Raw genomic sequence first — 25,384 nt, forward strand, 5'->3', positions numbered from 1 at the left:
CACACGCTTTTATACACATCTTTCTAATAAACAAGCCAGCATCTAAGCACAGTTTAGTTTACATGATATTATTTTAATGTTTCAATAGGGTGCTCTGAACCTTGGTTGGGTTTATTTTTTCTGTCCTACTGAGCATGCCCACAATATACCAGCTGAGAATACAGAGTGGCCACTTACATCATGACTTGGGCCTCCTCAATAAAGTCCTCTTCTGACATTGCTCCTTCGCGAATGGTCTTTATAGCGACTTTAGTCTGCTCAAGCCAGTAACCAAGATGGACCAGCCCAAACTGACCGCTGCCAATCTCCTGCACAAATGTTAGCTCCCAAGGATTTATGACCCATTTTCCTGTTAACAGTAAGGGGACACAAGGAGTAAAGATCTACCAGTAACATCTGAGGAAGGATGGACTTGCAGGTAAGGCACTGAACTAGGATTCAGGGGATCTGCTTCTGCCTGGGTAATTTTGAGCAAGTGATCTCTCTCCTGCCATCCATCTCCACCCTCTGACAAACAGAGTCTAGGGACACCATTCCTTACCCATCCTGGCTAATAGCCATTAATAGACTTAACCTCCATGAATTTATCCAGTTCTCTTTTAAACACTGTTATAGTCAAATTATTTAAGCTCTCTGTACTCCAGTTTGCCATCTGAAAACCTGGGATAATAATTATTCCTTTTTCCCACCATGTGTCTGTCCTGTCTATTTAAACTGTAAATTCTTCAGGGCAGGGACTATCTCTGCATATGAATACATGCAGCACCTACCATAACTGGGCCTTGATGTCAGTTGGAGCCTCTAGGAATTACAATGATGACGATAACAATAATATTACTGTAGGAAACAATGTACAACAACAATGGGCCCATCACACAGCCCCCAACTCTCACAGATGGCAGCATCACAGGTTACTTGGGAAGATGAATGGTCTTGCTTCAGCATTCACTTCAGTATTTAATATTGACTTAAACAGGACTGGAAGCTATTCTGTTTCTCCCAGGAGGCTCCTTTAATCAACAATGTGCCTGTTGTGGTGCCTACAAGTTCTTTCAAAGTCTTGTCATCTCTTTTGGAAATGTCTGAGTGTAGACTTGGAAACTGCCAGTTACTGCTGGGAGGTCTCCATAAGGAGATTCAGGCTCACAGAGCCAACCTACACTACAGGGATGAACATGCTATCTCAAGGCAAGAGAAGTATAGGCATGGAATAACTTCTTACCATAGCTCAGTCCTGCAGTGATAGGGGCCTTTTCTCTCCAGGAACAAACAGCATATCGCAAACGAGTGACGAGACCTGGATCACGGAGGAAAATATGGGCCCCAGGTTAGTGCAGCTGACTAACATGGTGCAAAAAGTGCAAAGGTCACATACCACCATAGCAGTGTCTGATCAATGGAAACTGGTAAAGAAATGAATGAAAGTAAACGTGTGCCAGCCCATGCAAAAGCTGCCTTTGGGAGGTCAGTGGTAGGTGTTTTGATATTTTGTACTGGATTAAAAGGTACTGGGGACACTTGTCATTGTGTCCTCAGTCAGAGTGCTGAATCAGAGAATGTGTATGTGATGCTTTGCTAGAGCAGAATGTGGAAGGGTTTGCATAGTCTCCTTCATTAAAGTCACTGGAAAAGTTTGGGGCAGGTGTTAGGGAAATATTCTTAACAGCAAGAGCAACTATGCTCCAAGTGCTCCACTTCAGCTCGTCAAGAAGGGATTTAGTACAATGTCAGTCAGAAACGAGGTACTGTACATACAATGAGTAGTTCTGCAAAAAGCAGGTTGAATGACCCAACTGGTGACCCAAGCTGGTCTTTTATTTCTAACCCTAGTGTTTTCTAGAAATAACTTTTTATTCTTAGAGAAGCACGAATTGAGAAGTCCTGCTCTGAGGGCATTAGCTGTTGTCAGTGCATTGCAGCGACTGCTAAATCCCACTTGGTGGCAGCCGAATCTCTGTTCAGGTCAGGGGTTGTGACTTCCTGTCTGCTCAAAGGAAGCAGTTTCCGACCTACATCAGCCAGAACCTTCATTTTTGCTCAGTCACTAAACAAGAGCTACGTAAATTAGACGTCTCCATTAGCTGATGTTTGATTTCTGCTGCAGTATCATGTGGTACCTGATATTCAGAGGCCATCTTTCATGCACAAGACATCTCTGTGAGCTTTATAATGTCAAAGGGTGGATACAGGCAGTACGGGGGCTGTGTAGTGTATGCTAGTGCAGACCCTATGAAATCTACAGTAGATCACACACCGCCTTAGACATTAGAACCTGCTGCAGTTGAGAGGTAATGTTAGAAACTATGTTGAGATTAACCCTTTACTGTCATCAGAAAGTGCCATGGGATCTTTAACCTCCAGCTAAACAGCTGCCCAAAGTGAGACAGAAAGGGACTCACTCAATTGAGCATTTCATCTTACGAGCAGAAGTCCTGAGAGCCTTCTCTCTCCCCAGCTGCATGGGAAAACAGCACTCACCTGCTGCGTTGTGCTGGTGGTAGTTGATGAGTTCGGGGATGGAGTCAAACACGTGCTTTTCTGCCAAGTAATACCGCTTGGGGTTCTCATCAGTCTCTTTGATGTGATAATGCTTGATAACTGGGTTGTTGTCGTTGCTGAAAAAGAAGACATATTCTGTAAGAATAATAGGCAGCAACAAAACCCCAGAAGTAGGGGAGATGAAGGGAAGAGGCAAGAGCAGTCTCACACTGCCAAGATTTTCCTAATTGTTCTGTGCCTGAATTTCTGTAACATTTGGCGGCACCTGGGGGAAAAAAGTCCACGGAATACAAGGTGTCAACAGAGCTTTGCATCTACATAGCACGACATAAGCAATGTGTTGCTTAAACCTTCTTTCTGCTCTTCTTCCTGGAGTCAAGATTACAAATATCCGTTGCAGAATCCAACAATATGGAAAAGTATGTTTGTGACCCAGGATTCCCAGGGGTGTGCTGTAATGTATTAGAATTACACCTAGAATGGTGTGTTCTGTTCCTCCCTAGGATGGAGACCTGCCCTTTGATGGCACGAAGAAGAGGTTCACCTTTAAGGGTGAAACACAAAACTAAGATGAAACCTGGAGCTCACAAACAGGGCATGGAGAAACTCTGCCTTTGGGTCTAACTAAGATGTCCCCCTGCACACAAAGGGCAGAACCTCCAGCTGCTGAATTAGTGGGTTAACTTTAAGCCTACCAATGGGGCAGACAGCCATTATATTGAAAGAGGAACAAGAGGGATGAGCTACAAAAATCAGCAAAACCATCTGCTTGCTTATTCACTCTCTCACTTCCCCGATGGCCTCACCTGTACAGACAGAGAGGTCTCCCTCTGGTATTGGGGACGCAATGTTGCCAACCTCAAAGCTGGAATTTTAGCCAATCGCCTGAGACAAGTAGCCTGGAATAGCCTTTACAGCACCCCAGCAGGGCCCATACAGGGCAGTTACGGAGCAGCACCGCCATGTCCACACAGCCACAGGGGAGCCTCAGTATGGAGCTTCATCCCTTGGGGACAGGACCGTGTGAGGCATGGGGCTGGCCCTAATGGGAAGCTCTCCCTCCTAGAGCCTGAGAGAGGAGAGCCCGACAGAGTGAGTGGCCTGGGCTGGCTCCAGCATGGAGCTTTGCCTCTGAGAGTCTAGCAGCTGCTGCTGGTGCACTCTGCACGCACACCCCTCTAACGTGCTGGTGCTTCGCCTCCACACCACCACCATCACCTAGACAAGGCTACAAGCCATAGTAACATCACCCAGATTTCAGCACAGGGAACAATTTGCAGCCCCAAAAGTCACCTGTTGCCAATTCCAGGTATTTTGTTATGGAGGCCTTCAAAAACTAGCCCAGCTGGTGAAAAATCAATGGGATCAATGAGACGATCAATATGCGTAAAGCAATGTGCGTACGTGTTTGCAAGAGCGCAGCCATATCTGTGTTTTCTCCAATGTATTTTGCTCATGTAGGGCAGTTTGCCAGACCTCTATGCCCGGCAGATGTTCATTCCTCTTTTTCAGAAGCACTATGGTTCTCCCTGAGTTCTTCCTTTCTGAGCAGAAGTGACTCTGGATGTTCAGACTCCCACATAAATTGCTGGCTGAAGCCACTTAATCAGTGCAGAAACCTGCTGAGCTCAACTGTACCTTAATGCCTTGGTGAAAACGGAGACCGTGTACGTGCCAGGCTGCCTCGAATCTCTCACCATGAAGGCACCTTCCTTACCCTGAGCCAGGAGTAGAATGAAGAAGGGAGGTTAGATGCACGGTGTGAGTAGAAACAGGTTGGGGGTATGTCAGTTTACTACATGTCCGTGCAGCACTGAACACAATGGGGCTCTGTCCTTGGCTGGGGCTCCCCGTGCTACTGTTATATAACTGGTTAATAATAATAACCCCTTTGATCAATGAGGCCTTGAGACTTGTAGCATGTATCTGGCATGAGTTGCTCCTCCCTCTCACCATTCATGATGGGAAATGCTGCCCAAAAGTCGCCCACATGCAGAGCCACACGTTCTGGAGGAGCTCGAGCAGCTAACAGTCATTGAGACAAATATGCCTCAGATACAACCCACAGTGCAGTCACGCTGGTGTGAGACAGGAGAAATCAGCTCCCTGAGCAGCGCGTGGACACCTCCAGTAGGAGTTTATAGGAAATTTTCAAAACACAAACTCAGCTCACACAGGTTTTTATTTCCACCGAAATGCAATTTTTTCAGAGAAACAAAACCTTGCTCTTTTGCTCTGCTGTTACTAGAACTGGTCATAAAATGGGGTTTGGTTTAATGGAGAAAATTCTGACAAACTATTTTTTCCTCTTTTCATTGAAATTTACTTCGGTGAAATACCAGAAATTGAAATTTTCCGGTGTTCAGCCAAAACATTTCAATTTTGGGGCATTCAGTGTTTTGATGAAACAGCAAAAATTTCTGTGGAAAGCAGAAACTTTTTACAAACTGCTTTTGTTTAGTTGAAACCCCAGTTTTCCTTTCACTAACAGCTATGAAGGAAAATGTTTGACCAGTCCTCGTTATTATGGAGCATCTGCCTGGAAAGGAAAGGTGCTCACACTAAAGCTGGGCAGAGGCAAGGAAAGTTTTTTTATTATTTTGAAACATGTTTGGCCCTTTCCTTATATCACACTCTGGGGGGCAGCAGGCACAGAAATACAGGAGGAACTTAGGAAATCCCGGGCAGCCCACAGGATCTTTTCCACATTTGTCATTCATTAAATAATAGAGACAAGGTGGGCGAGGTAATATCTTTTATTGGACTAACTTCTGTTGGCGAGAGAGACAAGCTTTCGAGCCACGCAGAGCTGATCTGCAGGTTGAGCGCTGTGTGTGGCTGAAAAACGAGTCATTCTCGCCAACAGAAGATGGTCCAATAAAAGATATTACCTCCCCTGCCCTGACTCTCTAATATCCTGGGACTGTTACAGCTACAGCTACGCTGCATGCATTAATTAAACATTGTTCTTCATTTGACACCATACTGTTCCCCTGGAAAACGCAGAGGGACATTCTCTTTGTGGTGCCGGTGGTGCTATTCTGGATATGTCCGTGGGGGAGATATGTTCGAGGGGGAGATATCACCTGAACTCTTTCTGCATGGGCTATGCAGAGTCATTGTGGTGTAGCTAAGCCACCTCCCTTCCCATCAACCATGGCAAACTTGGAATAACAAAAACCATATTCAGAATACAGAAAAGTGGGCAAATGTGCTCATGAGAACGAGCGGCCTGAGCTGTTTATGGACACTAGCTTTAGGGTGCCAGCTGACTTTGGCAGGCACTTGCATGGAGCCCCATTGGGGATCTGCACAGGTGGAGGGGTTCACTCCTGAGGACCCCTTTTCAGGGTTAGGACTGTAGAGCCAGCCGGGGCTGTACAAATTTCCCCTGCAGAGCTTTGCCCTGGCACCTCCCTCCTGACCTGCAGGCCACTCCTTGCAATTCCAGTCCAGGGCCCCGTGTCCAGCGGAGACGGCCAGCCAAGCTCAATTATGGGGTATATGGAGAGACAAACATTTTGTAGGGACTAAATTCCTTAACCCACTGGGAGTCACCCAACTTCCTTCCTCCTATGCAATATCTTTAAGCAAACTGGAGTCTAAGCAAACTCATTGCTTCCCAAATTCATTCAAAAAGTAACCCCACTTTACCTCATCTTTGAGGAGTATTTCTGCTTTGCTTCTGCTGATATTCTTATTGTACCACCTGAAAGCATCAAAAAGTCTCAGTCAGCAATTCCAGACTATTTGCACCAATCATCCTATATTGCCTTGTTTAGCTTGCATAAACAAAGCCATTTTTAAAAAGTCAGTGAGCAACTTGCAGCATAACAATGAAGCACGGAACTGCCAATATATGCTATGAATTAATATTCATGTCTTTAGATTGCCAGTTAAGTCAAGGAACGTAATACATTTTGTAAAGGCTAATATCAAGCCTATAAAGTAGGGCCAGTCAAAAATGTTTCATGGAAAAGTATTTTTTGATGGAAAAATATCTTTAAATTATATGAAGACTTTCAAGAAAACATTTATATCATTCATATTTTCCTGATGGTTTTCAATGAATCGGTTTGAACAATTAGTTTCCTTTTGATTTGAACCGAAACAAAAACGTGTGTTTTGGGTTTTGTGGGATTTTTCTCCTTCCCCTCCGCCCACTCCCTTTTTTAAATCTCAATTCGTTTAATTGACAACAATCTAAAATGTAGGGGAAACTTTCCCTCAAAACAAAAATATTTGGTTTTGTGCAAAATTTGTCCATGGAAGAAAATTCCCATTTTTTAACCAGCCCTAGTTTTATTAGTAATAGGAAAGAGTTACTGACTTGAACTAACATTCTCACTGCATCAGAAGTATAAAGTATACAAGGGTAAGGTGAGAATGCTGCAGTTCCCTATTCATTTGTGTGATGTTACAAGACAGGCTCACAGGACCTGATTCCACTGTCTTCTAACTAGTATGATTATATACGTCTGTTCTGTGTGGCTGTCAAACATTAGCCAAACAAGTGTCATAATGACTACGCAACGTGCAAGACAGTGGGACTTCAGGCTCACTGACTCAGTAGTAGCTGTAATATTAATACTACCTAGTTCTTATATAGTACTTCTCATCACTAGATCTCAACGCACCTTACGAAGGAGGTTAGTATCAATGCCACTGGAGCTGTCAAGGCCCATGAAACAATATACTTACTCATATATTTGCAGGTTGTCTGGTGATTTTTCCACCAGGTAACTGCTTGGTACATATCCTTCGTGACTGTTAAAAGGAGATTAAGATGTCACTATATCAGAAAGCCAGGAGTTTCTTTGTACATGTACTGTCAGCTTTGAAAACTTTAGTCTGTAGGAAACTTCACTCCATGCTCTGTATTTGCTTGTTGTTTTTAAGGGATGCCAGACAAAAATTAACTTCTAAGGAGCTGATGTAGCATATTCCCTCCACCCCAGCTGAAGAGGAGTGTTCTGGAGGATTTGTGTACCTATTGCACAGTTAGAACTGTTCGAGAAATCTTCCAACAAAACATTGGTTTGCTGGAAAACACCAATTTGTTGAAACAGAAACTGTTTATGGGAAAGGGTTGGTTTTTAATAAATTTCCCATTTTAAAAACAAATTGAAAAAAGATTCAAAACTGTCAAAACGTTCCATTTCAACGTTGTTCCAAAGAGAAAAAGTTCTGGTTTGGGGTAGGACTTTTATTGCAAAATGTAGCTTAACTGATAGTAAAAAAAATTAAATGTTTTGACAGCATCAAAACAAAACTATTCAACTGGCCCAATCTGATTTTTTTGGGTTCATGAACATTTTTGAGATTTTGACTTTTCATCCTGATTTGGGATGGGAAAAAGTTTCAAAACCTCACAAATTCCCATGAGACAGGAAAACTGTTTCCCATCCAGCTGTAGGCACAGTGCTCCACCCAGGGCCATGCAGTTACACATTGCTCTGTGCTAGGGCTGCATGCTAGTTCTTAATCCCACATAATGGAATTACTCATTTTCAGCAAGTGTTACGGAACCAGGCTGCTTGGGAACTGCAGTGTTAATATGATTAATTCAGCCAGTTTAAAACTGTTCTGTGCTGTAACCTGCTGAATATTATCCTGAAAACACTGGAGCTAAGTGGCTTCTGCTTCCTGTTTGGGCTTCATTCTCTGCAGGCTTTGCAGAAGTCTGGTTTCCAAAGCTGTCGGGCTGTGTTGCCAGCTGGGGGTTGGTATGAAAATGAACGTGTTTTAATTGAAAGGCCAGATTCCATATACATAAGCATTTCCTCATGCTACTTTTTCCATTAGCTGTTCCACTGAAGTCAACGGGACCCCTCCTCGAGGAAGGTGCTACTCATGGTGAGTAAGGGTACCAGAATCTGGCCCTCAGCCATTTTTCATTGAGTGTGTTTTTTGATGGACACACACAGCAGATTTACAGATGACTTAGGCGCTGCTAGGACAAAGGTACCTACCCATTCTTATCCTGAACCATCCACCAATGATCCTCAGAGTTGTCGATAATGTAGTACTCCTCACCGCGCTGTAAGGTCAGCTCCTGGGGATTCTGAGCCTTGTAGTCATATATGGCCATTACTAAAGCATCCTTGGGGTCTAGCAACAACCTCTGCAAAAAAGGAAACCAATGGCCAGGCTCAGAATTTATAGCCACAAAAATAAAGTGCAAGTAGCTATTACTGCTAAGTTGGTGCAATGTACCCTCCATAGTGGAGCCCATGTCCTCGATGCTGGGAAATTTACATGGGAAATGATTGGGTCTCTAGGCCCCTAGTGGGGGATGCCGGGATCCCTGAGAAATTCCCAGCCCTTTTGAACAACAGCAACCCCGGCTGCCTGGGGAAGGAGCAACATGAGGACGGGTTATCAGTGCCGCTGGGCTTGCCAACCTTTGACTTGGAATAAGCGTGAAGTGTTTCGGTGTGGTGGTGATTCAGCAGAGCAGTGCTCCTGCTTCTCTCGCAACAAAGTAAAATATTGCAAAGCTGCTGCGCGTTTGTCAAACTAAACTGCATCTTAATGAGCAAACTTAGCTCCTAACATGGTGCTGCTCATACACAGTTTGAGAAAGACAAAGGTGAAAATCCAAGAGACGCGCGGAATCCAGGGAGAATCAGGGGCGTGCTAATCTCTTTGCACAGAATAGTGCACTGAACAGCAATGAGCCCTAAATGGGGCATTTGCCCCAGTGCACGTTAATCAGACAAGCCACTGCTGAGGCTTCTCCTGCCTCGCTGCACTCACCCAGTTATCTTCAGGAGTGGGAGGAAGAGGCTTCTTGGAGGCTGAAATGAAATGAAGTAAATTAATTTGGAACCAATCTAGACAAAACCAGAGAAGAATATCAGGGAGCCATGTAAGTGGCGTCGAAATGGCTGAAGTATAGAGAAGACAACCTAATTTAAGAATAACAAGGCTTGGCTCTTTATTGCTGTTGGAATAAGAAGTAAAAAAAGACCCTCACACTTGCATAGCATCTTTCAACCAGAAGAACTCGACCTGAAGGTGTTGTATGGGGGTTGCCGAGGCACCAGTGGAAAGCAGCTGTTGGTAGAATGCAACGTTTGTTTCCCCCTAGCAGCACTATTCAGCCAATTCAGAAGAGGAAGTGGAGAATAACTTTCTCAGCTGAAACCACAGGGCAAATGCAGGTAGAACAAAATAAAATATAATTTTGCCATGACACAGGAGCAAACTCCCTTCTCTTGAGTGAATTGTCCAGGGTCATTTCCTGATCACAAGTGGTCAGCACCTTGGTTTTACACCTCATTCAAAGGACAGCACCTAACACCCTGGTAAAGTAACTGGGTCAGTTTTAATTCAGAGGAAAGAATACCATTTTAAAAGGATGATAGGAAGACGAGGATAAGGCACATCCCGGGAAGGTGGCACCATTTCTCTTCCCTGGAAATGTAGCACAATATTCTTCAGTGCTTTCTACAAGGTGGGATGAATCTTACTGTTGCTTGGCACAGACATATCGAAGACTGAGAATATCTGTAATGAATCCCGTACCGTCCTTGGTGGGGTCATATTCTATACACCCGGCTGCCAGCTTCTCTGTCTGGGCACAGCATCTCCATCTCCCATCTATCCAAAAATTTGGATGATACTTCGGCACCAAATTGTTGTTGTTCCTGGTTTCTGAAAGAAGTCAGGAAATGTTTTGTTTTAAAAAGGATTTAAACCACAAACTGAGGTATGTGGCACTGACACGAGCTCTGATAACCACCAAGTGGAAGTGAGTGAAAATTATCTGAATTTCAAGGAAAATTGTTTTCCCTCAGTCAAAGGGTCTGAACGCTGATGAGAACACTCTTTTTGTGAGTATCTTCAGCCAGCTGTATTTAAATGTTCTACTTTCTCATGTAAGGAGTGTATTCTCCCATCAGTGGATACAAATAACCCTGATTAACATAAATGGAAGTTATGCAATTGCACAGGGGAAGACTAGAACCTTAGCAAAGTGTTTCTCTTTAAATTCTTAACAACAAAGGCCAAAAAAAAAAAGCACTCATAAAAAATAGAAAACCTGACTTAGCATGTAGCAAAGATGCTTATAAGAGACCACAACTGTACCGCATGTATAGGATACAGTCAGTTACTACTCTCGGCTCAGTTACAGTATTAGCTGTATGGCTCAAAATTGGCATTTAACATTTAGCTTTCACATGCTTAAATACCCATCTGACTGTCCTCATGAGGGATTAAAGGTCTCATGTTTGAAATTAGTGCTCTCTGTGTAAAAAACCTTCTTACTATTTTAAAAAAAGATCTGCAGGCCTGCATTACCCAGGCCTGTTAAACTGCCCTGTGAAGATGAAGTTATGAAATGTTTAACTAAAGGAAGTGCTAAAGCGGAGCGCTAGCAATAGCAGCCTCTTGCAAAGTAAATGGTTGCAGAGTAAATGCAGGAACAATGCACTTCATAGCAAGGCCAAATGTTTCCCCAATAAATGGAACACTCCCCTCACATTGCAACAGCCTGTGTTATAAACCAGGAACAGGTTAAGGGGAGGGCTGGTGCAATCCGTGTTACTAAACAAGACCTCCCTTATCTCAAGCGCTATGGTCCTTTCGCATTGCAGGGCTCACCACACTTTCACTGCATAATCAACACAATGATCCCAACAAATACAAGAGGGAAGGAAATAAATACAAGAGGAGAGGGAAATATAAGCCATCCACAAATAAAACTCCCAATAACGACTTCTTTTGGAAGATTAGCAAAGAGTCCTGTGGCACCTTATAGACTAACAGACGTATTGGAGCATGAGCTTTCATGGGTGAATACCCACTTCGTCGGATGCATGCTCCAATACGTCTGTTAGTCTATAAGGTGCCACAGGACTCTTTGCTGCTTTTACAGATCCAGACTAACACGGCTACCCCTCTGTTACTTTAGGAAGATTGTTATCCAAACAAATAGTCCTAACTGTGGTTGAAAGATTTTCTACACACCAAAAACTCTCTTTATATATACAAAATAATAATAATAATAATAATAATAATATAATAATCAAGTGAAATACCCCCTCTCCCCCAGCATAAGAAGAATCAAGGTTAGGACAATGTATTAATTAACTAATGTTGCCAGCGAGATCCAGCCAAAACCTCCCCATGCACCAACTTTTCCAAGGGCTGCTGAAACTACACCCTAAAATTTGCCACCATGCTGTATAACCACCTGCACAAGTGCCGTTCTGCGTGTGCAAATGTAAGGCATTTGATTACCTCTGAGCTGTCATTTTTTTCTAGTCTATGGCTACTGAGAAAGCAGGGTTGGAATAGGTGACTTTGAAGATTTGATTTGATTGCACACAGGACTAAGGTTACCTTCTTTCAGTGTAAACACCCATCTTTGCCGGCTCTCTCGATCAGGTGCAAACACATACAGCAGGTAGTTGTCATGAAGAACCTGGTGAGGGGACCAGAGAGAGAAGCAAGCCAATGATTAGAAACGGCTCCTGCTGTCTTTCATATCCAGGGGAACTCGAAGCACCTCACATACCAATGAGCTACATACCAGTAGTGCAGTGACTATGTAGGCAAATGCGACAGCCAACATGTTCTCAGAAATGGCTCGTAACCCCTAGGGAATCTAGCACCTTGGTTTGGTTATCTAAAATTGATAGGGAATACTGGCCAGGAAAGAATTCAGCTCAGACATTCTTTGGGGTCAAGCTCTCTGCTGTGGAGGAAACACTAGTGAAATTAATGTAGATCCAGCCACTTCCACCAGCAGACAATTTGGCCCCACATTTTCTATTTTCAACTTCTACTATTACTAACATTTGTATGGAAGCAGCATCCTTGTTTCTTAGCAGTGTGTCGGTTCATGCTGTTTGTCTTCACCTGAAACCCTAGACTCCTATTCTGCTCTGACTTGTACCAGTGTATATTCTGAGCAACTCCGTTGATTTCAATGGGTCTACTCGGGATTTACTCCAGTGTAACTGAGCAGACTTTGGCTCTAGGATTTTAGATGGGAAATAAACTGCAGAAGCAAGAGAACTACTAGGAAACAAAGATGCTGTTTTCATAAAGTTGTCCCTACTTCTGAACACATGTGGGAAGAGAAATGCTGAGCATTCATGACATTTAAGCAAATGGGGTAAAATTTTCTAAAGCAGCCAAGGGATTTAGGCTCATAGTCTCTAAATCGAGACTTCTCTGAGATGTCAGCTGGTCCTCACACACTATCCCCAGTCGTATGGGAGGAGAGGTGAGAGTTTATGACTGTTATTTTAAAGAATCAATCCCTTTGTCCTGACGCTTTTTAGCACATACATGCGTACACACATACACACCCAAGTGCTGTGCAGCTGTGGAAACCCTGAATTGTTCCGTTTACATTGATAAATTATAACCTTTCTAAGAAAAAAGAGAAAAAAAGGCATATCTCCTGCTCCCTCTGAGGTATTCTCCTGTTGATGGGTGCTGATCTGTCTTGTACAGTTGCTTGTATAAGTCACTTTTTCAAACCTGCAGCAAACTTCTGAAGCGTGCAAAAAAAAATAATCATCCTGTACAATACAGGCCATATTGCACTGTGCTGCCTCCTGTAACAAGCCACACGAAGATACAAAACCATTGGTGGTTCAATAGCAGATCTACAGCAGGATACAGCTGACTTTTTTTTTTTAACGTGCTCTTACAGAACAGTACAGAACTATCTCCAGGTCAAAATTCAGACATGCTATTAGCAGGTGCAACTTCCATGTGTCGTTCACATCACGTATGAAGTTTGTCAGATATCTCAAAAGGAGTTCACCTGTTTTCTCTGCAGAGTGAACCCAGCTTTCTACCACAGCTTTTTTTTATTTTTTAAGCAATATGGCCACATACAAGAATTCAGATGAAAGAAACAGATCGAAAGGCTTGTTTCTTTTTAAATATTGGTGTTTCCAGGAAACAAGCGTTTAATTCTTGGCCATGCTCCAGTGACACAAAGAAACTGGTGCATATCCCCAGCCAAACCTCTCCTCAGCCTGTGGCAGCTCCCAGCTGGCACAGAGCTGGTGTAGCTGTTGTTAAGTGCTCCAGGTAAAGAGCCGCACACCAGAAGCCATTTGCAGTGCACAACACCAACTTCTCTTGGTCTAGAAAATATCTGAACGAGGCTGTATCTTTCTGAGGACCCAGCGCTTTATCTGATAACTGTCTATGTCAGTGGTTCCCAAACTTGTTCTGCCGCTCGTGCAGGGAAAGCCCCTGGCGGGCTGGGCCGGTTTGTTTACCTGCCGCGTCCACAGGTTCAGCCAATTGCAGCTCCTAGTGGCTGCGATTCGCTGCTCCAGGCCAATGGAAGCTGCTGGAAGCAGCACGGGCCAAGGAATGTACTGACTGCCACTTCCAGCAGCTCCCATTGGCCTGGGAGCTTAGCATTCCAGTGGGGCCTTGATTTGTGGGTGTTGGACATACACTCATCTCCTGCTGATTTCAATCCGAGCTAAAGGGTACTTAGCCCCTCTGAAGATAAAGCCCCCAGTGCCTAAGGTTGGGCACCTATAAAATGAAGCCACTATTGGAGTTGTGAGCTGTGTAACTTCTCTACGGTCGCAAAGTGAGTCTGTGGTACAGCTGAGATCTTCTGATCCCAGTCCTGTGCTGGAAGTTAATTGCTCCCCCTTATTATATCCCTATGAGCTGGTGTACTCCACAGCTCAAAACAGGGGCATTTCACCCATTGTGAACAGAGCCCTCTATGCAATTATTAGTCAATAAGGCATATAATAAATGTGTATTCTTAGTGTTTAGATTAATGTGCTAGAAATTGATCTATAATCTACATTAGGAATACAATATTGTCAACCCCAAATGTTCAAAATCATGTGTCAGCCCCCCAAATCATGAGCTTTTATGTAATAAGAAATTTTGGGTTCTTTTTCTTTCCTTTCTGTAGGATGTGTTGGGGGGGGGGTCACATTTTCAAGCTTTTCTCTGCAACTGTGAGGCCTAGAAATATCCTTAATAAACGAATCAGATGAGATTTTCCTGTATTCACTTCCCTCCAGAAGCTGTGGCTTTAAGAAAAAGGCCAAATATCATGAGATTTGTGATAAAATTGCAAGAGTTGGCAACTTGGGTAACGGAGCCATATGGGAATTCTAAATGTAATAGCCACCTAACACTATGGAATTTCAGTTTGATGGAAAGGTAAATGTATCACATTTGCATTTATTCTTTGTAGACTAGAGAATATGTTTTCTCCATTCTCTTCCCTCGCACTGTCTCCTCTCGGTCCTTCTACAATCTCACCACTGTTTACCTAAAGGCCTTCTCCATTAGTGCTCCTCCCATCCGGAACAGCCTTCCTGCACGTCTCCTATTGACCAAGGGCCTGATCTAAAACCCACTGAAAGTGGGATGATTCACTACTAGTGAGGGTGATTAACCACTGAAACAAACTACTAAGGGACATGGATTCCCCCTTCCACTCCCCCAACACTTGTCATCTTCAAATCAAGATTGGATGCTTTTCTGGAAGAAGCTTTTGTCAAACACAAGTGATTAGGCTCAATACAGAAATAACTGGATTAAATCTTGTGTCCTGTGTTATACAGGAGGTCAGACTAGATGATCTAATGGTACCTTCTCACCATAAAGACTATGTATTTGGATAGTCCAGCGGTTTTCAACCTTTTTTCATTTGCGGACCCCTAAAAATTTCAAATGGAGGTGCGGACTCCTTTGGAACTCTTAGAGAAAGTTCTCCACAAGTCTGCAGACCACAGGTTGAAAAGCATTGTTCTTTGGGTAACAAAAAACTTTCACAAGCCCCTTAGACATGATCTGCAGCACTCCAGGAGTCTGCAGACCACAGGTTGAAAACCACTGGTACAGTCAATGGAAAGACTCGTTCTTCAATTCTCTATTTCTTTTCACATCTTAACTGAAAGCATGTCTATTCCCCCTTACATTCTCCCTTTGCTATTATATATCACTGCCACGCTGTTAGTTTACCTCTACATACGTTTCTGTGAAAGCAATATTATTGGTATAGGTAGACTTACCTGGAAAGGATATTTATAGTTACAGGGAATTGTGATGTCACTTTTCACAATTTCAACACATTTGATCCTGGACAGTTCAATGGAGCCCTTCAAAGTTCTTTTTTTCTGAGAGAAAGAAAAAATATTTGGTTAAGAATTCTGATTTGGCTAATTAAGATTAATTGAGTAATTAGGCAAAGGCTGATTGTGAAGTCCAAGGCATTTACTTTAAAGGAGTAGGATCAAAACCTTCTGTTTGCAAAGTACATTGAAAAAGTAAAGGGCTGAACACAGCAGGTAGTTCATTATAGAGCTGGTCAAACTTTTTTTGCTGAAACATTTTTTCTAGAAAAAATGGCTTTTTTACCAAACCAAAATATGTTAATGAAAATTTTCATTGTGCTAGTAATTTTCTAATTTTACACTGAAAAAGAAAAACTGGAAAAATTTTCAGTAAAAATGTTGGATTTCAGTTCAGCTTTTGGTAGAAATTTTAGGGGTTTGTTTTTCAAAAACTGAACATATTTACCAAAAATGGAATATTTTAATGAAATTGGTTTTCAAAAACCAAACATTTTTCCATTTGGGTTTTCAGTTTTTGTCAAAAATAAACAATTGTTTTTTTACAAGAAATCTTGAAATAAACATTGTTTTTCAAAATTTCCTTTAAAAACTAATTTTTCTGACCAGCTCCAGTGTACTATTGTTCATTGGAAAACACTAGATGGATAAATAGGCTTGGAATGGGGAAGAAAAAGGGATCCCCAAGAAAATGTTTGCTCGAACCCCTAAAAGCAAAATGGTTGCATTTCAACAGCTCTGTTAATTTCTTTTCCCCTAGTCACCACTCAGCATTCATAATCAAGTTGTCTGCAGCTTCACAAGTGAGACTGATTAGAAAAACATCAGTGTCCAGTAGACAGGAGCTAATCAGATGCCTGTTATCTAGTGCATTTTTCTGAAGGATTCAGTACAAAAACATTTGCTCTTCGGAAGCAAAACTCGTTTCCTGTTTTGATTCTTCTTCAGCTGGGATTAAACGTTGTAGCTGTCTTCCAGCTCAGATCTGCAATGACAAAAGCCTGCAGTGCTTCAAGAACACCACGGTGCAAAGGACTTTTGCTTTTCTAAAGCAACCTGTAGCTTTGATCAACGTGCTGACAAATGGGCTTTGGAGACTATTTTGTATCTTTTGTTACATTGCTACCTTTCAGCTGCCTACCTGTGTATAATTTCAGCGAAGCAGATAATGCAGCTGATCACAAAGGGTGAGGTTCATCCTGTGCACAAGGCCTCACTCTGGCCTCACTGCTCAGGAGTAAATTTCAGCCATTTATTCACAGTCATGAAGAATGAGAAGAGAAGATCAGTACCACCCTCCCTGGCTTTGCTGAGACCTTTGTTACGGCCAGCAGAGCTAATATAGACACTACTTACAATGTAACTCAGCCTACGGTTACACTAGCTGGCTTTTGCCAGTCTAGCTCTGTGGGTCAGGACTGCGAAGAGGTGTGATCCCCGACCCACAGAGCTGTGCCTGCAAAAGCCTCCAGCAAAGGTGCAGTTATACTGACAAAACTGCCCTTTTGCCGATGGTTTGTTCGCTCCCGGGGGCCAGGGGTGCTGGGCTGAGCTATCGTTGGTATTTTGATATATTCCCAAAGGCAGCTCTTTGCCAACATTACTAAACCAGCAAAGCCTTCCAGTGAAGACACAGCCTCATGCAGGACACGGATAACTCTAAACTTCACATGGGCTCACTTCACCCCACTTCTCTCACCTGCCGCCTCTTTCCTTTCATTCTCGCCTATTTATTCCTCTGCCTCAGTCTCCTCTCCACAGCTCAGATCACTCTTTCCTTCATGCTGCCCCTGGGACCTTATCCCCCTCCCAGGAGCCACTAAATTGCTTATAGCCTGTAAAAACCTTCCATTTTGTTTTAGCCCATAGCTGACACTAAGTCCTCCCTCACCTTATTATGTTGACATCTGAGGCTATAACCACAAGTCTTTCGGAGCCAGTGTTTTCTGGTCATGTTCTCTGCCTTTTGTTTCTCAGAAGAACAGCAAATTGATTTTTGTTGATACCTTCCCTAGCTGAGGGGAATAGGGAGAGTGAAGCCTTTGTGACGAGCTATGTCCCTGTCTTACAGTCCTCATCACTTGTCATGTGCATTTCAGCGACTAAGTGTCCGGGGATTCCACAAAGAGACCGGGAATGTGACTGAAGAAGGCAATTACAGTCCTGCCGCACATAAACCACTGGAACGACTGCTCACAAACCATGCATGATCGAGCAACGGGGCTGGAAGCTAAACACAGCCCTGGCTTGCTGATGCCCGATTGCACACTAATCTCACAAAAGCAACGGTGCCATTTTGCTAAAAAAAAATAAAAAGCCTCTTTAAAGTGGTCTCAGAAAACCTCAGTGTTTCCTTCCAAAAAAGGGCCAGACAGCTGAAGTAAAACATGTTCATAGCTTTCTGTTTGCTATTCTCAGCCTGCCTATGTTATAATTAAATACATGGGCAGCATCTTTCTGGGTCGTCAGTTCCTTTTACTTATTTTAGCTAAATACTTCAGTGTATACTGCACCCTCTCCATCATGTATCCTCAGTGCTTATCCAGGGACAATAGTACACTGCTGCCACATACTTAGGTGAAGTATAACATGGTGCAAATTAACATTTACAGCTTTATTGATTTTATTTAATTACTGGCTGAAGGGTGCTCATGAAAGTCAGGGACTAACAGCACTGGACAGGATCAAGGACAGCACAAAGCTTCCATGCACCATGCTCCTAATCTGAATTATTCCGGCTACTCCCAGATCATAGAATCATAGAATATCAGGGTTGGAAGGGACCTCAGGAGGTCATTTGGTCCAACCCCCTGCTCAAAGCAGGACCAATCCCCACCTAAATCATCCCAGCCAGGGCTTTGTCAAGCCTGACCTTAAAAACCTCAAAGGAAGGAGATTCCATCACCTCCCTAGGTAACCCCATCTCCACTGATTTCACAGGATTCCGTGGTTGTTGCCAGGGCAAGTAGGAGTGTGTTGAGTTCTAGCTCACTCTTTGGGGTTTCAAGCTACGGCCCCAATCCAGCAAAGCATTTAAGCATGTGCTTAACTTTAAACCTGTGTTTGTCTGTTACAGGGTGACTGGCCCCTTTAAGAGGGAGCTGGGTCCAATGCAAGTGTCTCCCAACGGGGCTTAAGAGAGGGTATCTAGGCCATAGAGAGGGACAGGCAGGCCGGTGAAAGCGCAGAAGGAAAGGAGAGGCCTGCAGGAGCAGCTGGTGAGCGCTATGGGCAGTGAGCTCCAGGAGGCAGTGCACTCCCGATGATGAGCGACAGTGCAGAGAGTTTTAAGTTGCTGGTGCGGACTGCCCAGGTGAGGAACCCTGCTGAGCTGCAGGCGGGCTCATGAGGAGGCCCCTAGGCAAAGGGGAGGAACTGGCTTGGTCCGGGGAAGCCGAGCCCGGAAACAAGAGGGATGATGCTGGAGACGAGATCCCAGGAGCAGGGGTAGGACTCACAGGCAAGGGAGCCTGGGGAGTGGAACACTGTGGGGAGCTCTCCTGACTCGGTGGCAATGGTAGCAAGTTGTTGGTAACTCGCAATTGGGTGGCCTGGAGAGTGGAGCCCTGGAACAAGGGCAAAGAAACGGTGAGCAGAGTGGAAACCGGCTCTCGGGTGGAGAACCTGGCAATGACCTCCCTGGAGGGGGCACAGCTCCCTGTTCTGCTTTGGGGTTTTGAGAGAACAGTTTGATCCTGAGGGTTCTGCGGCTTACTGAACGTGTCCATGAATTGCCTCTGCCCAGAGGTGGCTCTTTAAGTTGGACACGTAGAGACTTTATTCCTTTCTAAGGGGGCATGAAGGGGAAACTGAGGCAACTGTCCAGTTTGTTAGTGGGGGGCGCCTTGAGGTGGAGGCCCCCTTTGCTACAAAGTCCCACTGGAGTCAAGAACATGAGGCAGGGGCTTAAAGTTCAGAGCTTTGCTGAACCGGGGCCTGTGTCACTTCAGTGACACAAGAGTCCAGAAACAGAGCTGAGAAATGAAACCCAAAGCCAGGCGTCTCTCAGCTCCCTTTGGGGTTTTGTGGAGAGTGTGAAATTTGCTTGTGTGAAGGAAAGTGTCACTGAGTCTTTCAGTAGATCTCAAAGGGATGAACCCTCCCTGCTGGGCTTAGCCTGGATGGCCAGAGTAGGGTCTTGTAGCATTGGGGGGAGCCAGAATATTCCCCTGGGCCCTGGATCTGCACTGCTACCAGCCCACCCCTGTTCCTGCCCTGCTTCCAGCGCCCTGTACTTTGGGACTGAGAGGGATGCATGCATGGCATGCAGATCCCTTGCCAGGCTCCTCATGCAGCATCTGGGGCCCTGTGGTACCCGGCTGACTTGGTTTGGTGGTTCCACTTCCATCAGAAAATCAGCCCTTCCACAGGGCTCCTTTGCCGCTAGTCACTTTCTGAGAGGAAGGGCCAGAGGGCTTTTAGCTCTGCAAGTCTGTCAGCTAAAGAGACTGGCCAGCTACTCAGCTCCCTCTGCCTACCTGACTGGTTCCCTCTGCCCACCTCTTTGAGGATCATCCCTCACACAATCTCAGGTACATGGTGATAGAATCAGAAAACGTTCTCGTTGCTGTTGGATGATGGGCCCTTTAAGTTCTCTTGGAGGCTAAGTAAACCTGTACTGAAGTGTTGTTAGGAATCCTTGACCTTTAGAGTATGTCTACACTGCAATAAAAACCCCAGGGCACCCAGTCTCAGAGTCCGGGTCAGCTGACTCGGGCTCTTGGGGTTCAGGTTAGAGGGCTAACAATAACAGCGTAGACGTTTCAGCTAGGGCTGGAGCCGGGGCTCTGGGACAGTCCCGAGAACCCAAGTCAGCTGACCCATGCTAGCCGCGGCTGTACTGAGGGTCTTTCACTGCAGTGTAGACGTATCCTTAGAGTCTGGCTAAAGATCTAGCTAAGCAGCAGCAGCAACACTGAGGAAGGGATTCCCATACCTGCTGCTGAAGAATGAAAGTGGCTGAGTTGCCTTCTCTCCAGAAGATGCCTGGGGTCTGGGAGAAGAAGGCCTCCTGGACAGCCTCCCAAAAGAGGAAATGGGGTGGGGAGTAGTCCAGCGAGACACCCTGTGAAGGTAAAGGGCCACTGAAACTGGAGGTTGGGTGGGGACAGTGACAGAGGGGAAAGACACGAAGATGACAAGGGGAGGTGGGGCAGAGTCTGCATGGACACGTCGCAAGTCGTGTAGACAAAGTTCAGGTGGGAGCTCAGGGCCCGCTGGGAGGCAGAGAGGGCACTTGAGGCTATTTCCTGGCACTCACCTGGTTCAAATGGTTCTATCAGAACCGTTGCCTTGACAAGCAGAAGCTGAGGGTGGTGGGTTTGAAAACCACATGAACTGGACACCCCCATAAGATTCACTGAGGTGAATGGAAACCAGCGGGTTGACCCAGCCCTTGCCAATTCATCTGCAAAGGTTGCAATGCCGAGGGCACAGCACTCCTCCCTGGTTCCCAGAAAGGCGCCCAGCCAGAGCAACCCAGCCCACCAGCATCCCTGGTCCCAGAACTGTGCCGAAGGTGCACTAGGACCCTGGCAGGGCCTCCCTTCCGCACAGCCATGTGGCCTTGGGGAAAGAAACTGCAGGCAGGAGTCAGCCAGAGACTGAAGCTGCAGGAGCCGTTTAAGCAGGGACCACCAGACACTGATAATATTTCTTGAGGTTCTGACTGGACTTTCTCTGCTGTGGGCTGGTTGGCTGTTTGCTCCAGACCCCTTCTGCCCAGTCTCCCTCTGTCCCCTCGCCCTGCTTCCTTCCCTCGCCTTTTCTGTTAGCTACCCCCGGCCTGACTAAACCCCAGCCCCCACCCCCGATAAAAACCATGGCACTAACATGCAGTTTGCCGCCGTTACGCTGATCGCTCAGCTTGTATCTTACATTCCTTCCCCCTGTCCTTGGCTGTGTCTGTTTAGACTAAGTTCTTTGGGGGAAGGACTGCCTGCTGTTCTCTTCATACAGCATCTAACACAGTGGGGCCCCAATCCTGGCTGGGCACTGGAGGCACTACTCTGAGCGCATGAGTGATTGATTAAGGGGAACGTTAATTTACTGCTGCCTGTAGATAAAGATACAGAAATTATTTCTCAACACTGACTTCCAAAACATTTCCCTTGCTTAAAGCTTTTAACTCCCCCTTACCCCCAACTGTCACTGTCTATATTTAGGTTTCAGAGAGGTAGCCGTGTTAGTCTGTATCAGCAAAAACAATGAGGAGTCCTTGTGGCGCCTTAGAGACTAACACATTTATTTGAGCATAAGCTTTCGTGGGCTAAAACCCACTTCATCAGATGCATGGAGAGGAAAATACAGTAGGGAGGTATAAATACACAGCATATGAAAAAATGGGAGTTGCCTTACCGAGTGGGGGGTCAGTGCTAACGAGCCAATCCTATTAAGGTGGAAATGGGCTATTCTCAACAGTTGACAAGAAGGGGTGGAAATCACTTTTGTAGTGCTAATGAGGCCAATGTAATCAAATGGCCCATTTCAAAGAGCTGACAAGAAGGTGTGAGTATCAGCAGGGGGAAATTAGTTTTTGTAGTGACCCATCCACTCCCAGTCTTTATTCAGGCCTAATTTGATGGCGTCCAGTTTTCAAATTAATTCCAGTTCTCCAGTTTCACGTTGGAGTCTGCTTCTGAAGTTTTTTTGTTGAAGAATTGCCACTTTTAAGTCTGTTATTGAGTGTCCAGGGAGATTGAAGTGTTCTTCTATTGGTCTTTGATGTCAGATTTGTGTCCATTTATTCTTTTGTGTAGAGACTGTCCAGTTTGGCCAATGTACATGGCAGAGAGGCATTGCGGGCACATGATGGCATATATCACATTGGTAGATAAATTTAGTTAAAGATATGAATTTGATTCTGGGTTCAAATGATCAGTAAAGACACTGCATGAAAGTCAGTCATACTTAATTAACCATTCTGATGAGGAAGTGATTGGGATTCTCCACTGAGATCCAACCAGGCTGGGGAATGCCAAGACACTCTTCCAGTCCACACCTGCCTTGTCACTGCTCCCTCCTTATCCTACCCAGCTGCTCTGGCTGTTCTCAGCATGTAGCAGCAGCAGCAGCAGCAGCAGAAGCTAGAGTCCCCCACAATGTGGGTTTCTAGTGGTGAGACCAAAACAACTTGTTCTTTCTGTGAGGCAGCACGCAGCTATTGTGAGACAAGAGAAAGAAATAAACACGTGACACCTGTATGCAGCTAGCACAGACTGTGCATGAAATACATTTTAGAGCTGCAACTAATAGTAGATTATTAACAATAGCAGGAGGCTGTAACACTCAGCATCCACTGCAGATGTGTTTAGATTCCCTCACCCCTTTAAAGCGTGTGGAATTGGAGGTGGCATTGTCTTTTGATTTACATCTCTCTCTCTTATTAATGGTCATGTTAATGACACATCTGCCTCAAAGAGAGGGCAGAGCTCGCTGTGCAGTTGATCCAATTGATTACTAATACTTACCTCTCCATGTTATATGTAACATACGGCTTTACATGTTCCCCTTCCTGTGTTAGCTGGGCTGTATGAACAATAAGTCAGGGAATCAGTTCTCTGACTGGTTGGAATGAACTCATCCAGTATATCTAGAGTGCCGGTTGAACATCACTGAACTAATGAAGGAGTGCTATGTGCTCCGGTCCCTGGAAGCTTTGTCATGGACTTCAATACGGCCAGGACTTCACCCATAATGTGTTGGTGGCAAAGTGCAATTCTACTCCAAGGGAATTTTAAAAAATGGAATTGTGGGCTTCCATGTTCATTGCTTCTCAGTGGTGTCCATGTCCAATGCGGTCAGTTTTCAAGCACATTTTCTAACTGTCAATGCTGTAAGCTCAACCTGGGACCCTAACAGTCAAGCCGGGCTCTTTCCTTCAAATACATCATCCCCTGAAAGCAAGTTTCTGCAGGCCAAACTATAGTTGTATAATTCTAGTTACACCTGTGTGACCCCATTGTGTTAACAAATGGAACTTGGTAAACAACTCTGTCCTTGATGCACAAGAAGGAACAGAAGTCACCTCTTTCTCTCCTAGCTCAGTGGCTCTGCAGGGCTAACGGGAGTGAAAAGCAGAAAACAATTATTTTTGTCAGCAAAGTAAGCAGACGTGACTCTGAATGCACACAGGGAGCAGTAAGAAGGTGACATTTTTACATAGTCATTTCTCAGGGCACAATCACACTTTAAATTATTCTTGATCCATGTGCATCAAGGTTACCCAGTCACAACAGTACAACGACATGTGTTGTTCCTGGGGGCTTGTTTGGTCTGAGATAGCAGGAAAGCAGGAAGCAAAGGCTGGAATTAAAAATTGTGTCTACTGATGTATTTGTATCAGTTTTGAAAACGCTTGATAAGTGATTTGAAGTAGAGCTGCCTTTCTCCCTGAACCCACAGAGGGAAGACAGGAATCCAAACTCACCTCTAGAAATGATACAGACATATATACTGTATACATCCCTTGTTCTTATTGCTCTGTCTACAAGAGTATGTGCATATGCTTAAGCCCAAAAGAAAAAGTTAGTAACATTCTATGACCATGGTAAATATTTATAAGATATAGTGTAGATATTACAATGATATAGAGACAGATAATGTACATGCACAACTTTCAAGATATTAGTCACTACTGAAGTGCTAAAACATTATTACTAAGTAGTTAGGTCAATAGATAGAACATGCTAATGGGTCTATTTGTTCTTTAAAACCAAATTAATGTTGAACAAGAGCAGAGATCTTTCAACTAATTTTAAATAATTTTACTAAGACCTGATCTAAATTATTACATTGTTATTTTAGGATGAAATGCCTAAGCCTTCAAAAATAATGTAGGGCCTGATGCAGCAGACCACTTAAACATGTGCTTATCGTTACGCACATGAGCAGTTCCACTGACGTCTATGAAACTACACACGTGGTTTTAAAGATAAGCATATGCTTTAGTGCTTTGATGGCCTGGGACCCAATTCATCTTCCCCTTCAAGTGAGGATTTGGAACACGAAAAGCAAATGAAAAGTGTCTAATGCTCGCCCGAGGACTTTATAAAGTTGTCTCAAGAAAAACTGTAGTACTTATTTAATGCTTCAGAAATCCTCTCCCAAAACTAAAAGATGGTGGGAAAGGGGAAAGTAACGAGGGATAAACAGGATGGGAGATAGACAGAAGGGAAAGATGAGTGATCAGAAGATTTAGAAATGAGTGACATCGGAGACCTGGATTGGTGAGCTGCAAAATAGAGCATAAACCTGGGTTATAAATGAAGGGGTATGGAGTGGGGACCCCAGAGAGCAGGAGGGGAACAAAAGAAGGAATTGCAGCACTCTGAGTCAGAATTCCTTCCTGGGGATTGTCCGGGGACGTTGCAATGCAGGTCACTCCATACACAGGCCACTGAGGAACAATTGAATTTAGCCTTCAGGATATTAGTTAAGGGAGCACCCCATACAGACGTGATTTTAGTCAAGGACAGAAGCAAACAAATGCCCCTCAGGAGCAAACTCAGACACAATATTTCAATGTTCTTTTCAGTTACACGTAGGGTGACCCAATGTCCCAATTTTATAGGGACAGTCCCGATTTTTGGGTCTTTTTCTTATATAGGCTCTATTGCCCCCCACCCCATCCCGACTTTTCACATTTACTGTCTGGTCACCCTAGTTACACGTAGTTCTTTCTGCAAGTCAAGTGACAAAATAAAATCCCAAGCCACCATGCTCAGACTTGGATTTCTCAGGTCTGGGGCGTCAGTTCCAGTTCCTCTCCTGTTAAAATGAGCGCCGGGAGACAG

General features: G+C 44.4%; 1 protein-coding gene across 1 annotated transcript in view; it reads right to left on the minus strand.

Moving 5' to 3' along the window:
* The window catches only part of ITK (IL2 inducible T cell kinase), a 41,065-nt gene that overhangs the window by 7,761 nt on the left and 7,920 nt on the right, over positions 1 to 25,384 (minus strand). Inside the window, exons 2-12 of the mRNA XM_039486067.1 lie at positions 15,531 to 15,635; positions 11,851 to 11,932; positions 10,030 to 10,158; positions 9,259 to 9,299; positions 8,472 to 8,623; positions 7,201 to 7,266; positions 6,154 to 6,208; positions 4,138 to 4,217; positions 2,479 to 2,615; positions 1,223 to 1,297; positions 178 to 349 (exon numbers count right to left, since the gene is read on the minus strand). Of these exons, the coding sequence (XP_039342001.1) occupies positions 178 to 349; positions 1,223 to 1,297; positions 2,479 to 2,615; positions 4,138 to 4,217; positions 6,154 to 6,208; positions 7,201 to 7,266; positions 8,472 to 8,623; positions 9,259 to 9,299; positions 10,030 to 10,158; positions 11,851 to 11,932; positions 15,531 to 15,635 (1,094 nt within the window). The remainder of the gene's footprint in view (positions 1 to 177; positions 350 to 1,222; positions 1,298 to 2,478; positions 2,616 to 4,137; positions 4,218 to 6,153; positions 6,209 to 7,200; positions 7,267 to 8,471; positions 8,624 to 9,258; positions 9,300 to 10,029; positions 10,159 to 11,850; positions 11,933 to 15,530; positions 15,636 to 25,384) is intronic.

This window comes from Mauremys reevesii, linkage group 8 (assembly GCF_016161935.1).
Source record: "Mauremys reevesii isolate NIE-2019 linkage group 8, ASM1616193v1, whole genome shotgun sequence".
NCBI lineage: Eukaryota > Metazoa > Chordata > Testudines > Geoemydidae > Mauremys > Mauremys reevesii.